The 19,463-nt window shown below is 38.1% G+C and overlaps 1 protein-coding gene across 3 annotated transcripts in view; it reads right to left on the bottom strand.

The window, feature by feature from the left end:
• PTPRA (protein tyrosine phosphatase receptor type A) overlaps positions 1-19,463 on the bottom strand; it is a 142,334-nt gene that overhangs the window by 80,803 nt on the left and 42,068 nt on the right. For 2 of the 3 annotated variants that reach the window (XM_037044322.1, XM_037044324.1), the window contains exon 2: positions 17,464-17,557. The exons of the other annotated variant lie outside the window; for it this stretch is intronic. In XM_037044322.1, the coding sequence (XP_036900217.1) occupies positions 17,464-17,490 (27 nt within the window). In that variant the 5' untranslated portion in view covers positions 17,491-17,557. The remainder of the gene's footprint in view (positions 1-17,463; positions 17,558-19,463) is intronic. 3 annotated transcript variants of the gene reach the window in all.

The raw sequence follows: 19,463 nt of genomic DNA, 5'->3' as shown, positions 1-19,463 counted from the left end.
GACGGGGACACCCTTAATTCCCAGTGGCCATATTTACAAATTTCCTCTCCTGCAATTCTTTCCAAGTCCATTAGAAACCTTATTCCAGAGATCCTCTACCACTACCTCCTAGATTTAACTCCTCTCTTTCATTAAAGCATTTAAACACAGAATTTATCGAAAGAAAAAAAGAATTAACTCCTTTGAATCTGCATCAGTCCTTCAACTAGCATTCTCTCTACTTCATTTTACAGCCAAATTTCTAGAAAGAGTTGTATCCATGGCAATCTGGCTCCTTTTACTACCATTCCACTAAAATAACTACCTCCATATTTTTTAAAAATGAGCTCTTTAAAAATATTTCCAACTCACTCACAAAGAATTTATTATAATTTCCCTAATATGTAAAAGACTTCTGTAGATCAGATTAATAAAAAGGGGACCAACAACTCAAAAGAAAAATGGGCAAAAAACATGAAACAGATAATTCACAGAAAACCAAATATTTCTCTTAAGTACATGAAGATGCTCAACCTCACTCATGATGAGAGAAAGCCATATTAAACCTATACCTCGGTATCACTGTTCAACTATCAGATAGAAGCAAATATAAAAAACCTGAACAACACTGCACTGGCAAGGATTTGAGTAAACAGATGTTCTTGTAAGATCTGTAAATATTTATCAGAATTATGAAAACACAAACCCTTTGACACAGTTCCACTTAAGAACTTTATAAATATAGCCATATTTAAAAAGTGATCTATGGAAAAAAATAAAAAATAGAAAAGACCTATGTACCAGGTTATTCAATGCAGCATTGTTTTCAATAAAAAATACTGGAAAGAACCCAAATGTTTCTCAATAGCAGAAGTAAACATGATCATGGCATATGATCATGTAAATAAATAAATAACAGGAGAAGTAAATAAATCATGGCATATTCACGAAATAAAAAACTACGCAGTTATTTAACAGAATGATGAGGCTCTCTGGAGATCCATTTTAGTATACAAGGCAACCTTTGAACTAACTTAAAAATAATTTTTACCAAAAAAAAAGTAAATTAAAATTCACCAGGGAAGGAGTAGAGGGAAAGCCCACTTGTATCTCTCTCTCTCCCAGGACATCCTCCTTCCCCACCCCACACATAATTTTTGCTGTGCAATTTCTCAACTTCTCTGTCATATCTGATTTATTGACACCCATACTGTCTTAAATTCATCACTTCCCCCACACTCCTTATTAATTCAGAATTTTAAAAACTGGTTCTATGATGAACATCTAGTCTCAATATGAACAAACAGTTAAGTGGTTTAAATCCAAAGGCAATACGCATTACCAAATGTTAGAAGGAAACCAGCCTGGCCAGTTGTAGTCTGCACGATACCAGAAACCCTGTGCAAACATTCTAACAGTGGGAATGGCTCTGCCTTGTTATATTTTAAAAGTAGTTTGTCTGACAGCTTCTTCTAAAAATAAATATATATGTACTTTATGATTTAGTAATTCCATTCATATATATTTACTTAAGATAAATAAAAATGTATGTCCACAAAAAGACTAGTACAAGAATGTTCATTACAACAAAAAACTGAAAACGACCCAGGTAACCATCAATAAGAGAATATATAAACAAACAGTTACATTGTTTTCACAATGGAATATTACTCAGCAATAAAAGGAAAGAATTACTGAAATACACAACATGGGTGAATCTAAAAAACATCACACTGAGTAAAAAAGCCTTGGGACTTCCAGTCAAGATGGAGGTGTAGGTAAACACGCTTTGCCTCTGCATATAACTACAGCAAAAATTACACCTAGGTTACACAACAAGTATCATCCAGAGTCATAAGAAAATCAAGATGCATCGAGTCCAACAACCAAGGATTTAAAGAAGCCACATTCATCCAGATGGGTAGGAGGGGCAGAGACATGGGGTGACGTGGAGAGGCGGCAGAACGGGAGGTCCCACATTCACGTGCGGTAAATAAAAATTGGAGGGATACCTTGCGAACCAGCAATCCCAGCCCCACCACCAGACCACCTGGCACAGGATTTCAGGGGTCAGGAAGGTAAGTCCTCATACCTTCTGGCTATAAAAACCATTGGGGATGGAAGGAGCAGAAGAAACCGCAGGATTCTCAAGAGACTCCTCTTAAAGGGCCCACAACAGACTTAGGACTCACACAGACCCACGGCCTCTGGGATTCAGCACAGGGCAACAGATGAAAGGGTACAAGTGGCATAAGAGGAAAAGGGGAGAAAGTGAAGTGACTGGCAACAGGGTGAGGGCTAAGAGACAGCTTCTTCCCAGGCAATCTCCTAAGGCCAGGCAGCAGCATTGTCCCCTCTCTGAGCCCTCCCCCACAAAGAGCCCCAAAGCAGCAAAATGGGTTGCCCTAGCCTGGCAATTACGTAAGGCTCTGCCTCATACAATTTATAGATGCCTTTTCTACAACAGGCCAGCTATTAAGACAGGGAGTCAACACAGCTCTACCTAATACACAGAAACAAACAGAGAGAGGCTGCCAAATTGAGGAGACAAAGAAATATGGTTCAAATGAAAGAACAGAACAAAATCTAGGAAAATAGCTAAATAAAATGGAGATAAACCACCTATCAGATGCAGAGTTTAAAAACACTGGTTATCAGGATGATCAAAGAAATCCTTGGGTACTGCAACAGTATAAAAAAGACCCAGGCAGAAATGAAGGTTGCATTAAGTGAAATAAAGAAAAATCTACAGGGAACCAAGAGTGGGGGTGGGGGTGGGGATGAAGCTGAGAATAAAGTCAAAGACTTGGAACATAACAAAGAAAAAAAATTCAATCAGGACAGCAAGAAAAAAGAAATTTAAAAAAAGGATAGAATAAGAAGCCTCTGGAAAATCTCCAAACATACCAACATCCAAAGCATAGGGGTGCCAGAAAAAGAGGAACAATAAGAAATTGAAAATCTACTTGAAAAAATAATAAAAGAAAACTTCCCTGATTTGGTGAAGGAAATAGACATACAAGTCCAGGAAGCCCAGAGAGTCTCAAACAAGATGGACACAAAGAGGACCCCTGCAAGACACATCACAGTTAAAATGTCAAAGGTTAAAGATAAAGGGAGAATCTTAAAGCAGCAAGAGAAAAGCAGAGAGTTACCTATAGGGGAGTTCCCATAAGATTGTCAGATGATTTCTCCAAAGAAATGTTGCAGGCTAGAGGGGACTGGCAAGAAGTCTTCAAAGTGATGAAAAGCAAGGACCTACAACCTAGATTACTCCATCCAGCAAAGCTATCATTTAGAATGGAAGGGCAGATAAAGTGCTTCCCAGACAAGGTAAAACTAAAGGAGTTCATTATCACCAAACCATTATTACATGAAATGTTAAAGGGACTTAAGAAAAAGAAGATCATCAAAACTATGGTCATTAAAGTGGCAACAAATTCACAACTATCAACAAATGAATCTAAAAAACAAACTAAGCATACAAGCAGAAGAGGAACAGAATCATAGATATGGAGATCATTTGGAGGGTTATAAGCTGGGAGGGGGAAGGAGGGTAATGGGGGGAAAAGTACAGGGATTAATAAGAACAAATTGGCAGGTACAAAATAGACAGGGGGATATTAAGAATAATACAGGATATGGAACAGCCAAAGAACTTCTATGCACAACCCATGGACATGAACTAAGGGAGGGGATTGCTAGAGGGAATGGGGGTACCAGGCAGAGGGGAACAAAGGGAAAAAAACTGGGACAAATGTAATAATATAATCAATAAAATATATTTTTAAAAAACAGAAAAGAAAAAAGTCTCATGTAAGAGTATATTATAATGTATGATTCCATACATATGAAGTTCTAGAAAAAGTAAAACTATGGTGGAAAATCAGAACTGCCTGGGAAAGAGATAGAGAGGATTTACTGGAAAGGAACACGAAGGTACTTCCTGAACAACAGTAATACTCTGTATCTTGACAGGGAAGTGGGTTGCATGGGGGTATGCAGTTTTCAGAACTCACTGAATGGTAACTTAAGATTTGTGTATTCACTGTACATAAATTTTACCTTTATCAAGACTCTGTTCATTAACAAATACTGTAAAGGATATACACATTTAAGTATTGGGAAGAAGTGAACTGATATGTGCAATTTACTTTGAAATATTGGGTTAGCCAAAAAATGTTTAGTTTTTTCTGTGAAATAAAAAGACCCATTTTTCCTGTTCACCAATAACTTTATTGATTTGGATATTTTGAATATGTTGGCTATCTCCCACATGGTATAATGTTAATTATTCTCAATTAATGTCTTGATTTGATTACTATCAACTTGAACTGGTCTACTCAACCATGGAGTATCGGCCAGCAAGAACTTTCCAGCACAAAACTTCACAAACCACTTTTGACTCGTTCAGTCACAGTACCTTCTCTACACACTGCACAAATCTTTTTTTTGTTTGCTTTTCAGTTGCATTTTTACCTTTCTTGTAATAATAAAGCATAACATGCCAAATGTGAGTTTTCTTCCATCTTTAACATTAAAATGGCTACACAAAAATTCACCTATTTTGATTTTTTTTAATGCATGCTGTTAATACAAAGTAACAAAATTGTTTTGAATGAAGTTAAAGACAACTAAGCACTACTAGAGCCATCATACAGAAAAAGGCAAATTAACTTTCTGGCCAACCCAGTATATTAAAAACAATATAAACTGACAGATGAATAGAGCAATAGATATATGGATAGATATATGATAAAAACAAGTATAGAAAAATATTAATTATAGAATCTAGGTGGTGGACACAAAATTCTCTCAATTTTTCTTATTTGAGATTTTTGTAATAATATTTTCTCCATTTACTCAAGTTTTTATGTTCCTCAAAATGTTACTATATTTTTTGTCCTATTGATTTACTTTTTCTAAACTTTCTTAAAAGACTCTATTTATTTTTAGACAGAGGAGAAGGGAGGGAGAAAGTGAAGGAGAGAAGCATCAGTATGTGGTTGCCTCTGGCATACCCCATCCTGGGGTCCCAGGCCACAACCTAGGCATGTGTCATGATTGAGAATTGAACTGGCAACCCTTTGGTTCGCAGGCCAGCACTCAATCCACTGAGCCACACCAGCCAGGGCTGTCCTATTTATTTCTGATGAGAACATTTAAGTTCTACTCTTTTAGCAAATTTGAATTGTACAAGACTGTTATCAACAATGGTTACCTTGTTTCACACTAGATCCCTAGACCAACTTCATCTTTTAGCTGAAATGAATGGAATCTTTTAATGTTATTTATTAAAACATTATGTTTGTTATACAGGAAAGACACTGATCCTCCTCTTCACTGCAATTATAAACCACTTAAAAAAAGTATGCTCATTACAAGATATACAAACAGAACAGAGGGATTATAAAGCAAAATATAAGTCTCATTCATCTCCTGCAAGTCCCAGTTCCCAAAAGTGATCACGTAATACTTTCTTCTATATCCTTTAGAAATTTCCTATACTATACCAGCATATACCCACACATAAAAAAATTATAAACAGGATCGTATTACACATACTTCTACAGCTTGTATTTTTACTTAAATAATAAATTTTGAATGTCTTCCACATCAATATATTTATCTAGCTGCCATTCTTTTCAGTGGCTGTATAGTGTTTCATCATATGAATGTATCACAGTCATTTTAACCAGTCTTTCCGTTTGCTTTTGTTAAGTAAGAGTTAATTGTATAGGATTTCCTCCCCTATGTTTTACATCATTTTTGATTAGGTAATAGTGGCCTGAGTAAAGATGGAATTATATATACCAGGAAAGCCAAAATAATAGAAGCAGCTCACATTTACACATTGTTCATTTCTCAAAAAGTGAATCATAAGCCTTTGGTTAACTGTGAATACAGAGTAGCAGAGCAGGGAGGTTGGGAGATGAGTCATGAAATCTGGGCAGCTCCCTAATTTGCTGAACGCAATGGCACACACACTGTGTTCTCTCTCCTACCCTACCACACCCAGAAAAAGGGCCAAAATACAGTCCTTATTTCATTAGAAAAATTTTTCTTGCTTTAAAAAATTGTTTCCTCTGCACGTACATTAATTAGGGCGCTCAGTCCAGAAAGTTTAACATTAAAAAAGAAACAAAACAGGAAAACCAAGATTTCATTAGAAATACTTAAAAGCCCTCAGATAAGTGACAAAGGCATTTCTAAAAATTATAGCTGTTTTTTTCCTGGTATTTGAGTGTCTATGAACATTTCCCAAATTTCCTTAAAATTCCAAACCTGCATAGTTGGTCTGAGACATTTCTCCACAGATACATGTGGAGGCTCTGAATTCCGGAGTGGGGGTATGGATGATCAGTAGCATCCACTGGCTATTAAATCACTCCCACATGCCCTCTCATTTCAAAACCCGGCTGCATAGGGCACTTTGTAAGTCTCCTTTCACTTAATCCTCCTGAACTCTACAATGCTGACACTGGTGTTACTACAGTTTACCATGTTGTGCACCTTTGTGGGGGGAAAGGGAGGCTTCAATGGCAGAAACCTTGAATATTAATTTCATAAGCAATCAATATAGAAGCTACACACATATCAGTGGTAAACTATGAGAAATACATATCCAGAACTCCAGATGAAGGAACCATTCACAGACATACTACTTGCCTTTTGCCCAGACATACATATACTCCCAGTCAGCGGGCCCTGAGGCCCTCAGAGACATGCCATTCTCACCTAAAACAAAGACAGGAAGAACAAAGAAAACTGGGTGCTAAGGAGAACATGCCCACTCCTTAGCTAGGTGTGGACATGTTCTAGCCAAGGCAACATAAGATTAAGTATATTATGGGATTTATAGGAAGGTGATTTAAAAGCAAAGGAGAGATCCTTTCCCCCTGTCCCTCCTCCCGTAATCTGGTATGTAGATGGGATGATTAGAGCCCCAGTAGTCATTATGGACCCTGAAGTGACTTTGAGCATGGCAGAATAGAGAGCGAGAAAGGGACCGAGTTTTCCAATGACACTGTCAAACTGCCATACTAGCCTGACTTAGAGATTTCATATATAATAAGAAAGAAATAAATCTGTTTTATTTTCTGCTATATACCAAACCCAATCATGATACAGCTAAAATATAAGAAATAAGATTTGTGATGACCTAGGAATGGGAATGATGAGGCTCCTCAGCCTTAGTAAGTACAATGTTGCATACATTTGCTGAAGAAAAAAAATGTTACATGGAATCAGTATTATGAAGTCCCCACTGGCAAAGGAGAGCTTAGTCAATCTGCACATTTCCCAAAGTTTACACTTTGGCTGTGATGGCTTCCATCAAGAATTCTATTTATTGAAAGTTAAGCATTCAATACTCAATACATTAATTGTTAAAATATGATCAAGTATCAGGTATATATCATATCAATATTTGGCATTTTCTCTCAGTTAAACCTAACAGAAACCCTACAACCTAGATACTCTTACTCCCTTTTTGCAGATACAGAAAATGAGAGATGGTCACATAGCTGGTAATAGAATTCAAATCTAGGACTACCTTTCTTCACATATCTTATTATTATTGATCCTTCAAAAGATTAAAGACTAATGAAGAAACAGAAAAGTCTTCCTAATGCCAACTAAAACTAATTCATTATTTCCATTTTATAGGTTTCTAAACAAAGGGGTAGTGATTGTTTGTTTAATGGGCTCACATTAATCAACCACTGATTTTCAGATATTCAATATACATATGTAACTGTTCAAGTACTAGTGCTGATTTTAAGTACACTCACCTCTTTTACAGAGATGAAGATCCCAGTGGGAAAGACATTATTCAACTCTCAGACTTATTGAGGGTATCTCTCAGGTATGGGAGAACCAAAGAAATGAGTGACAGCTGGAAGTGTTAAGCTCTGCCCTGGGCCTTCTAGAGCTGTTCAGGTTCTCTGACTGGAGGAAAAGACACCTAGGAAGAGGGTTCAGTTCCTACAGCTAACTGAACACTCAACACTATTATTTACATTACGAATAAAAACTATTTTTACAACTACAACCCTTGGTTGATTATAGTAGGCTCTTTGTACTAGGTGTTCTATATACTTTAACTCATTTCATCCTCACGAGCACCTTGTGAGTCAGGTATTGTTTTTCCATTTTACAGAGGAAAACTCTAAAGATCACAGAGGTTAAGAAATCTGCTCAAGGCCACACACCTAATACATTAGTTATTATGACTCAAACAATCTCAGAGCTAACTCCAAAGCCCACATTCTCTCGTTTCTTTTCCTCCAGATATTGGGAATACACAGACAGATTAAACACAGACATTGTCATCAAGTACCTCACTCACCAGTCATGAGGCACAAATAAACTATGTATTCAAACCTTGAATGAACATTAATACTAAGGTGAAGTAGTAAAACTGCAAACCAGAGAAGTTTTCAGGCGACATAATGTTTGAGCTGAGTTTGAGAGAATAAAGGGTAGTTAACTGGACAAGAGAAGGGCCAGCAACAGTCTCTCAAGCAGAGGGGACTTGGAAGCATGAAAACAGCTTATCTGGTTCCAGGCATGGCAAAGAGTTGGGTAAGGCCAACTCTCAAGTAGGACCTCAACTCAACTCTCAACTCAAGTAGGACCTCAATAAATGTCTGTTAAATGAATGTGAAAACTGCAGACATGCAAGATCAGGGTCTGTGAGGATACGTGGAGGAAATGCAGCCAATGAGGCTAGAGGAAACAGATCAGATGGCAAAGGGGCTGTGGGCCACATAAAAACTTTGACTTTCCACTGAACACACTGAGGAACCACCAAAGGCTCTAGCACAGAGAGGTTGATGGGAACAATTTGGATCTAAAAACAATGAGTGACAGACTGCAGGGTGGAGGATCAACTGGTGGTATCTGAGGTTAGGAGGGCCATTAACTGAAGCCCTCAGAAGTACTCTAGCCGATAAACCAGGAGAACCTCAAAAACAGGGCAGGAATAGCCACAGGAGACTGGTAAGAGAATTTACAGGGTTATAACTGCAGACTTAACAATGAGATGCCATAGGTAAGGAAGGCCCAGGTGTCCGACAGGTTTATTCCAAGGCTATAAGCAGGAAGATGACTGCTTTTGGACATACCACAGGGAAGGTTATAAGGTGAACATGAAAAATGTACATACTGTACCTACATAGAGCAAGGGGGTGGGGTGGAGGGTGGGAGCCGGGGAAGAATGGCAGAGAGGTAATGACGGAGCAGCTGCCACAGAAGTCAGGCAGTAAGCCAAAGAAAGGAAGATCACAGGTGTAAAAGTGACAAAAGCAACAATGGCAAGCCAGCCAGGGGACATGTGACAACACACAGGGTAGGGGGACACTAATGAGGAGAAAACGGATACATACCACCAAGGAAGGGTGCGATGGAAAGAGCACATGTACACTTGAGAGAGAGAGAAAACAGCTTTAAAAACAGCTGAATGCTTCTGAAGAAGTCCTAGAACAGAAAAACTTTCATTACAGGTCTTTTCTTGAGAGAAACATTGTTGATAGGTCCAAAATAAAGGGACGAGGACCACCTTATATTAGCAGGAGTCTGGGCCCCTGAAGAACAGCTTGCTTCCACAGATGAAACAGGACCAGTGAGGCTGTAAAACTGATTGTTAAATTCTACTGCCTTTACCTTTAACTTAAAGGAAGATTCAGTTTAAGCCTAGAGACAGGAGCCTGAAGGCAAAAAGGTCAGTCAGATTATTTCAATAAACAAACATACAAAATAGTCTGGTACAAACTTATATTGCAAACTAGTTAAGACAAATATGAAAAAGTGTTCATTTTGCTTAAAGTACACCTTGGAATAAACTATCAAATATATGAAACCAAAGAACAATATAGTTTACATGCACTAAAACAAAAAATAAAAACAAACCAGGGATAATCCATTTTAAAAGAATAAAATGGATCCTGGTTGGTGTAGCTCAGTAGATTGAGCACTGGCCTGCAAACCAGTAGGGGGCGTGTGAGAGGCAACCACACATTGATGTTTCTCTCTCTTCCCTTCCCTGAAAATAAATAAATAAAATCTTTTTTTTTAGAACAAAATGGGAGAAATTAATTTACCCAATGTTAAGGCTTAGTATACAGCTACCCTATTTAAGACAGTGTGGCATTAGCAAAGGGATAAACATACCGATCTATGGAGTAAAGCAGAGAACCAGAAACAAATCCACACAAATATACCCAAATAATTTTCAACAAAGGTGCAAAAGCAATTCAAATGGAGGAAGGATGGGCTTCGCAACAAATAGTGCTGAAAAACTGGGTATTCACATGTGAAAGAATAAAGCCGGAGTCCTACCTTATACCATATACAAAATTTACCTCAAAATGGATCAAAGATCTAAACATAAGAAATCACACTATAAAACCTTTATAAGAAGATATAGGGGGACTTCTGCCAAGATGGAGGCATAGGTGGAAACACTGTGCCTTCTCCCACAACCAAGTTTGACTACAACAAAAGTTTTGGAGAACTAGAACACACCCAAAGACCAGAACACGGAATTATATGGAAGTCCGACAGCTACGAACCGTTCAACGGGGACGGTAAGAGAGGTGGAACCAGCAACGGAGCTGGGTTGGGCAGGACAGATCCCCCGACCTAGGCGCTAGGCACCCGGGCAGCCCAAAACCAGTCGGGTGCGGGGCAGACTAACCAAGGTCGCACATTCGCGCACAGTGAGACGGACCACGCAGGCCCCAGGGGACGAACCCAGTGGTGGAGGGCCGACAGCAGTGGCACACTCGAGTGCAGTGGAATGAAACGCATGGGCCCGGTGACAGTGGTGGCTGCAGTGCCGGTGGGGGTCAGGCGGCAGCAGGCAGCGAAGGGAAGCCATTGTCCCTCTTTGACCCCGCCCCCACATACAACGTCACAACCCAGCGACTGAGTTGCCCTGCTCCGGAGAAAACCTAGGGCTCTGATCCTGCTACTTATCAGGCATGCACAGCCCAAAAGATGGCGAAAGAGGAACTCAAAGTCCCAGAGCCAATAACCCTAAGCGACTGGGAAAGTGCCAGCCTCTCAGAAGCCCAATTTAAGACACTATTTATCAGGATGCTCACAGAATTGGTAGACTACAGTCACAAATTAGAGAAACATATGAAGGCTAAACTAATTGAAATGAAGGGAGAGGTCCAGGAAACCAATAGTGATGGAAAGGAAACTGGGACTCAAATCAATGGAATGGACCAGAAGGAAGAACTAAACATCCCACCAGAAAGGAATGAAGAAATGAGAATTCAAAACAATGAGGAGAGGCTTAGGAACCTCCAGGACATCTTTAAATGTTCCAACATCCGGATTATAGGGGTACCAGAAGGGGGAAAGAAACAGCCACGAGTGGAACACTTATTTGAACAAATAATAAAGGAGAACTTCCCCAGTCTGGCAAAGGAAATAGACTTCCAGGAAATCCAGGAAGCTCAGAGAGTGCCAAAGAAGTTGGACCCAAGAAGGAACACACCAAGGCACATCATAATTACATTAGCCAAGACCAAAATGAAGGAGAGAATCCTAGAAGCAGCAAGGGATAAGGGGACAGTCACCTACAAAGGAGTACCCATCAGACTGTCAGCGGATTTCTCAAAAGAGACCTTACAGGCAAGAAGGGGCTGGAAAGAAGTATTCCAAGTCATGAAATCCAAAGACCTACAGCCAAGATTGCTTTATCCAGCAAAACTTTCATTTAGAATGGAAGGACAGATAAAGTGCTTCTCAGATAAGGTCAAGTTCAAGGAGTTCATCATCACCAAGCCCTTATTACATGAAATGCTAAAGGGACTTATATAAGGAAAAGATGATGAATAATATTAACAGTGAAAGGACAGCAAACACACACTTATTAACAACCACACCTAAAACAAAAGCAAACCAAGAGGACAGCTAGATCAGGAGTGGAACCATAGAAATGAAGAACACATGGAGGGTTAGAAACAGGGGGGTGGGAGGAGGAGAAGGGGGGATAAGGCACAGAAAATAGCATAGATGGTAGGTAGAAAATAGATAGGGGGGAGGGTGAGAATAGTGGGGGAAATATAGAATCTAAAGAACTTGAGACACGTGGTTATAAACTAAGGGGGGAGAATGGTGGGGGAGGGAGTGTGCGGGTGGAGGGGAATGAAGGGGGGGAATAGAACAACTGTAATGGTATAATCAATAAAATATATTTTAAAAAAAGAAAAAAAGAAAATATAGGGGAAAAGCTTCACAACACTGGATTTGGCAATGATTTTTTAAAATAGATACCAAAAACATAGTCAACAACAACAAAATAGATGTTGGGAGTTCACCAAAATTAAAACTTCTGTTATCAAAAGACACTATCAACAAAATGAAAAGGAAACCCACAGATGGGAGAAAATATGCTGAGATTACCTATTTGATAAAGAACTGAGCTGGACCAAAGAGGTCTGTCAGTCTACCCTGGGGAAAGAAGGGACTGGTTGGGAGGTGGACCCACTTAAAGCACACAAAAGTTTGGAAAACTGGTCATTTTGAGAAAGCATCTGGCATGTCCCAAGTCCAAGCTAATATTATCTCAGGGGAACAAAGAAGCTCTGGCTTTCTTGCTCATGACCTGCACTCACACGGTGCACTCGCCTGTTCTTTCCATGGGCCATGTGGCCATAGCAGCCGTGTGGTCCACGGCCTCCAGGAGGAAGTCTCACTCTCTCTTCTCTTGCCCACCTGGTGATGCTCTAGCCGTGCGTTCATGCACTCTCTTGCCTGGGAGCATGTGACTATGTGGCCCCAGCAGATGCATGGACCATGGCCTTTTTGGCTCCGCTCACAGGCTCTAGGAGGGAGCCTGAGTTGAGCAGCAACCAGGAACAAGTTAAGCTACCTGAATAGAAACTAAGACCTCTCAGCAGCTGCCTGTGGGCTCCAAAAGACTGGACTTTAAAATGGAAAATGAACTCAGGACACTGGTTTTTATCTTGGCCTTGCCGAGGATAGGTGGACTTTTTCCATGGCAGAAAAAGGAGATGGGCTTTGAGATGACAGTCCAGCATTTCCTTCAGGTCGCATAGCACCCAAATAAAACTTCTTTCCTTTGCTCTAGCATCTGCCTCATGAGTTTGGCTTTTGTGGCAACAGACAGCCAACCCTGTTGTCTGGTTACAGGAGCACAGAAAACTTTGGCGCGTGACAGGTATGTTCACACTTCCCTGATTATGGTAATAGTTTCACTACTGTACACATATGTGAAAGCAATAAATTTTACACTTGAGAAGGCACAAATATTATGAATAAAAAATGGAAATAACTATAGATACAGTAGATAAAAACGAAGACTATTATCAACAATAGCTAAATAATTTTGAAAACTTAAAACTATCTCAGAAATAAATAAAAACCCTGAATACTCTTGTAACTATTAAAGAAGTTGACCTGAAGTTTAAAATTATGCCACAAAGAAAATACTGAGCCCAGATGATGAGGGGTGGAAAAAGGGAATAATTCCCAACTCATCCTAAGAGGTGAATAAAACCTGGCACTAAAATTGGTCAAAAAATATCAGAAGAAGTCCTAGCCAGGTAGCTCAGTTTGTTAGAGCATCATCTCAATACACCAAAGTTGCAGAATCGATCCCCAGTCAGGGCACACACAAGAATCAACCAATGAATGCATAAATAGATGGAACAATAAATTGATGTTTCTCTCTCTCTTCCATCTTCTCTCTCTAAAATCAATAAATTAAAAAAATTACAAGAAAGGAAATTACAGTCCCACTTCCACTCAATAATATAGAATAAAAATCCTAAACAAAATATTAACAAACTGAATCTGGTATATAAAAAAGATAACCCAAGATCAATCTGAGTTTATCCAAGAATGTTTTAATATAAAATCTCTAAATACAATTTACCTATATTTTCAAAAAAGATCATACAATCATTTCAATTGATGTAGAAAAGCACTGGATAAAAACACATACATTCATGATTTTTTTAAACCCTCTTAATTAGGAACAGAAGACTTCCTAACTGTGATAAAAGTTACTATTTTAAAACAACAATAATCCTACACAATTATGCTCTTCAACAGGGAATCATTGAAAAAATTCCCTTTAAAATCAAGAATATGACAAGGTGACAAGATGACCCACTATCACTTGGAGGTCCTCCCCTTTGCAATAAGAAAAAAAATTAGAATTACAAAAATTAGATAGGATAAGATTATTGGCAGGAAATACGAACATTTACACAGAAAATCCACAAGAACCTATAAATTATTTTAAAATAATAAAGGAGGGTTAATAAGGGAGGTTTTCAATGTGACTACATGCTGATAATTTCCTATAAGGTATGCAGAAAAGTCAAAGGCTAAACAAGAGGAGGAGACAGTATAAAGTTTTAAGAAGTGAAAAGTAAGACTTACAATGCTGCTACAGAAAAGGGCAGAAAACGCTGATACTGGGCAGCCCTGGTGGCCAAGGTAAAATGAGACCTTTTTTTCAAGAATTCTTTTCTAGAAAAATGCTCTAAGCAGTAATGGTTTAGAGAACATACAGAATTAATGTTGTGCTGGGTAAAGGTCAGAACTCAAAGGAACAGGACTGAGTACTGGCAAGAGAATTAGCTGAATTGACAAGTCTTGACAGGAATAAAAGGTAGAGAGTAAAGATCATTAAAAGAAATAGAGTACTTAAGTGACTAAAAACTCAGAAGATGTTAGGGAATATTTTATAGTGGGAACTACAGAATAGGTAAGTAAGCTGGAAGGCCTTAAAAGAGATTAATTTCACCAGAATTGTTTGGAAACTATTTTAACTGATAGGTCTAGTCCTTGGAAAAAAATCAATATAGATGGTTAACTCTATACAATTATAGTTTCCCTGAAATATATGGATCTCAATGCCCGTAAAATGAAAAAAGCCTTTACCGCCCTGAGATTACACCACAAGCAGTTTGTTTAATATCCATTCAAAATTCCATGTTTACTTTCCTCCTCTACTCTTGCAGGCATAGCAAACTATTTAAGTGTTATCTTCTTTTAAACAGTTAATCATGAGTATGTGGTTATTTGAAGAACCTGTTAACCTCTTATCCAATTGATTAGACAGTAATTATCTAGGGGCAAATTTTATATTCAAGTACCTTTAATATACACATAAACAAAAACTCTGGTCTAATTGCTTGCCAAAAATTAGACTGTAAGTTATTTTATCTATTAGATACTGATGGCTACTAACTTTGATAGCTATGACACTAATCAACACTGAAATCTCTTATCTAGAAGAAGGGCTGTTCATATATTCAGTGTCTGCAAAGAGTTCCCGCTGGGCTGAACATAGTGCAGTGTGTACTCTACGAAAGAGTCCATGAAACATGCTTTGCAGGGGGGAGGGTAGTTTAATTCTTTCACAATGCCTGTGGAGAGTCTGGCAGCTATGAAAGCCTAGAAAACTCATGAAAGGACCTTTTATAATCAGGGTGAATGTGGAGCACAAAAGCAAAGTCAGATGACCTACTTAAAGCTTTGCTTTTACTGATGAGAATTAATTCTCATTCCCGATTAGTCGCTTTCTAGAAAAAGAAAACCTTGCATAATGGCTGGAAAATTAAGATACAAGGAGTATAACTCTACTAAGTTCTAATTTTCCCCTCCCAAATGCCAGCTCAAGACTCAGGATCTATGACCACAGACAGAATACTTGTATGTTTCTTAAGGCTCTGAAAGGTATACTCTTGTTTACCTCATTGTAACAATGCGTTCTTTGACTGCTGGGCTATGAGGAAATTTAAATTTTATAATCCACTGATCAGGTCAGAAATTTGGGCTAGTAATATTGTAAGAGGAAATCGTTTCTAAATCTCTTCCTGGACCTTATACAAAGAAATGGATGATAAACCTGTCTTGAAAGGTAAGGACACGCTCAGCAATCAGAAGGAATGCAAGAATATGAATGAATATCAAGACCATTATGGTAAATGCAAGAAGCCAGACACGACAGCATATGCCATATGACTGCATTTATTTTTTACTTACTATAAAAAGTTTCGATATAATTTAAGTATTTATTGAAATTACCACTTATGTCTAATGAATATGCAGCAAAAACAACATACTGCTCTGGCTGGGTAGCTCCGTTGGTTAGAGAATCATCCCAATAGGCCAAGGTAGCAGGTTCAAGGGTTCAATCCCTGGTCAAGGCACATACAAGAATCAACAAATGAAAACAACAAATCAATATTTCTCTCTCTCCCCACCCCTTCTTCTCTCTCTCAAACAAATAAAATTTAAAAAATTTTAAAGTGTTTTAACTTCGGAAAAATAAATCTTCAGGCCAGATGTCTTCACTGGTAAATCCCATGAAACATTTAAAAAGGAAATAACACCAATTCTATGCAATCTCTTCCAAAAATATAGAAGAGGAGGGACTACTTCCCAACTTTCATTTTTATACCAGCATTATCCTGAAAACAGAACCAGACAATAAACCAAAAGAAAATTACCTAATTTCCCTCATGAACATAGAAATAAAAATCCTCAATAGGATATTACCAAATCAAGTGCAGGAACATATGAAAAGAATAATATACCATGATGAAATATGGTTTACTCTAGGAATGCAAGGCTGGTTTGTTTTTTTAAATCAATGTGAATTATAGATTGAAAAAACCCACACAAGCCTATCAATTGATGTACATTTGACACAATCCAACACCCACTCATGAGAAAAACTCTCAGCAAAGCTGGAATAAAAGGAATCTTCCTCTAACTGATAAAGGTGCCTTAAAAATAAAACACACAAAAATCCTAAAGTCTGATTACTCTCCCCCTAAAATAGTAATCAAGTCCAGGTGTCCGATCTCACCACTCTTGTCCAACACAGTACTGTAAGTCTCACCCAGTGCAGTAAGGAAAGAAAAGAAAATCAAAATATCCATAGATTAGAAAGTAAGAATTAAAACTGTCCATACTTAGAGAGGACATGATAATCTACATAGAAAATCCCAAGTAATCTACAAACAACAACAACAACAACAAAACCCTCCTGGAACTAGCATGTTTAGCAATGTCACAGGACATAGGGACAACACAGAAAAAAATCATTCATGTTTCTATATAGTAAAGACTAACCGACAGAACAAACTTAAAAACATATTTATAATCACTTCGCAAAAGAGATAATATAAAGGTATAAATCTAACAAAACATGTTAGGATCTATATGCTAAAACCACAAAACACTGATGAAACAGTAATCGAGTGAGACCTAAATAAAAGAAAAGACATAGTGTTCATGTTTTGGATTCGTTACCAGGAAAAGAGCCACCATCTTAAAGGATAATAACTATAATCACAAAAAATAAGCTGCTCTTATAGTTTGGAAGTAAAATGGAATAGGAGAGAACCTGATTTTAGCTTTACTTTGTGAGGACACTCACTTGGGGACAAAGCCTCCTCACAGCTCTGGTTTTACTTCTATTACCTTAGTTATGTGAATTGCATCATCCATTCCCACTCACTGGAATTCCATAAATACTTCTTTTTTTTTTTTTTTTTTTTAGTTTTGCAACCTGCAACTAAAGGAAAAAAACCTTTAGAAGGGTGAAACAACCCTATTTAAACCCGTGGATTTGTTTCCAGGGAGAGGAATCCACTTTAAGGAGAGGTTTCATAGAGCTGTGTTTAACAAATCTCCATCTCAAATGAAATAGTTTTTAGATCACCGAAGAGCTCATGAGAACTAGGTATGTTGAGAAATTAGGTCTTTCCAGTGCAGGCAAGACAGAGTACTCCTCCCTTCTCCCAAAACTTGGACTACCATATTTTGCTGTGTATAATGCGCATTTTGCCTAAATTTTTGAAGAAAAAATAAGGATGTGCATTACATATGTGCGGTACCTGAAATACCTTCTTTCTGTTCTTGTGTTTTGTAATTATTTGTTACATAAAATTTCTTGTGCCATAATATGTTCAAAAACAAATGCTAAAATTCTTTTTTTTTCCTTCTAATATTTTATTTATTTATCTTTTAGAGGGGAAGGGAAGGAGAGAGGGGGGGAAATATCAATGTATGGTTGCCTCTGGTGTGTCCCCTGCTGGGAACTGGCCTGCAACCCAGGCATGTGCCCTGACTGGGAATCGAACCATGATCATGTGGTTCGCAGGCCCGAGCTCAATCCACTGAGCTACACCAGCCAGGGCAACTAAAATTCTTTTATAATACAAAAACCAAGTACCTAAACATAAATAAATAAATAATTGAATTTAAAAATTAAAACAAAAGTTTTTTTCTGAAAGTTTGGGCCAAAAACATGGGTGTGCATTATACCAGGAAAAATAAGGTATTCCACTGCAAGATTTTTTTTTTTTTTTGCACCATTAGGTCCCTTGAGCTAGTTTTAACTGTCTTACAAATCACAGGACAGCCTTGCATAACAAAAAATTATCCTCAAATGCCAAGGTTGAAAACTCTCTACTATTCAAAGACCCACCTTCAGGTCCAAGTTCTGTAAGTCATTAGCTAACTGACCTAGGCCAAACATATTAACCTCTTAGGCCTCAGTTCTTACTCTTGGAAAAAGAATAGAGCCTGAATTAAAAGTTCTCTTCCATTCTAATTCTTACGGTACCAGAATAATAAAATTATATTGAAATAATACCTAACCTTTAAGTACACACAATGAGCCATACTGTTTTATGTGTTCTATTTCATTTAACCCGCAAAATAGCCCCATAAGGAAGATGTCATTCTCTTTATTATTTGAATAACCTGATTTAACAGCAGAGCCTGGACCTGAACCTGGCCAATCTGATTCTAGAGCCCTCATTCTTATCATTATCTTCCCCATCTTTCTGGACCTATGGACAGAGGATTAAGAACCACATCCCTAAACTCACAGCCCACTAAACACCATAAGAGACTCTAGGTCAGAAAAGGGAGAAAAGACACATATTTCAAGTACAAATGGGCCAAGATTAGGAAAACAAGGTCCAATGCTGTTAAAGATCTAATGCCACAGGTTGCTCACACTCTGCACTGACGCTGTAGAAGACAATACCTTTCAACAGAAAGGGTCTTCTGAATGTTCACACACTTGAATTTATTTTACTTCTGGGAATCTAGTCAAGAAAAATAATCCTAAATACAACAAAAAACTTATACAAAGACATTTATTGACTGCCCAATGACCGAGCCATGTAGTGGTCCAAGGCGAGACTGTCAGGTGTGCACTGCAGGCTGATAGCTTCCCATACCGAATCCTACCCTTCTCCTTTTTTCTCACAGTCATTATTACTCCTCAATGTCAACAAAAGAAGTTGGGAGGAAACAGAGCAGGGAAATCTCTAGGACTGGATAAAAAGTAAAATGGAGAGATACACACTTCTTTCACATTGGTGGGTACAGGATAGTTAACATTTAACATTTACAGTATGTAGGCAATGAGACAAGAGAAGTTTCATGGTCTTGTGCCAGGCTGTGCC

This window comes from Sturnira hondurensis, unplaced genomic scaffold, assembly GCF_014824575.4.
Source record: "Sturnira hondurensis isolate 20B ecotype Veracruz unplaced genomic scaffold, ASM1482457v3 Scaffold0004136, whole genome shotgun sequence".
In the NCBI taxonomy this organism is placed as follows: Eukaryota; Metazoa; Chordata; class Mammalia; order Chiroptera; family Phyllostomidae; genus Sturnira; species Sturnira hondurensis.
This window is presented reverse-complemented; position numbering and strand designations above follow the sequence as displayed.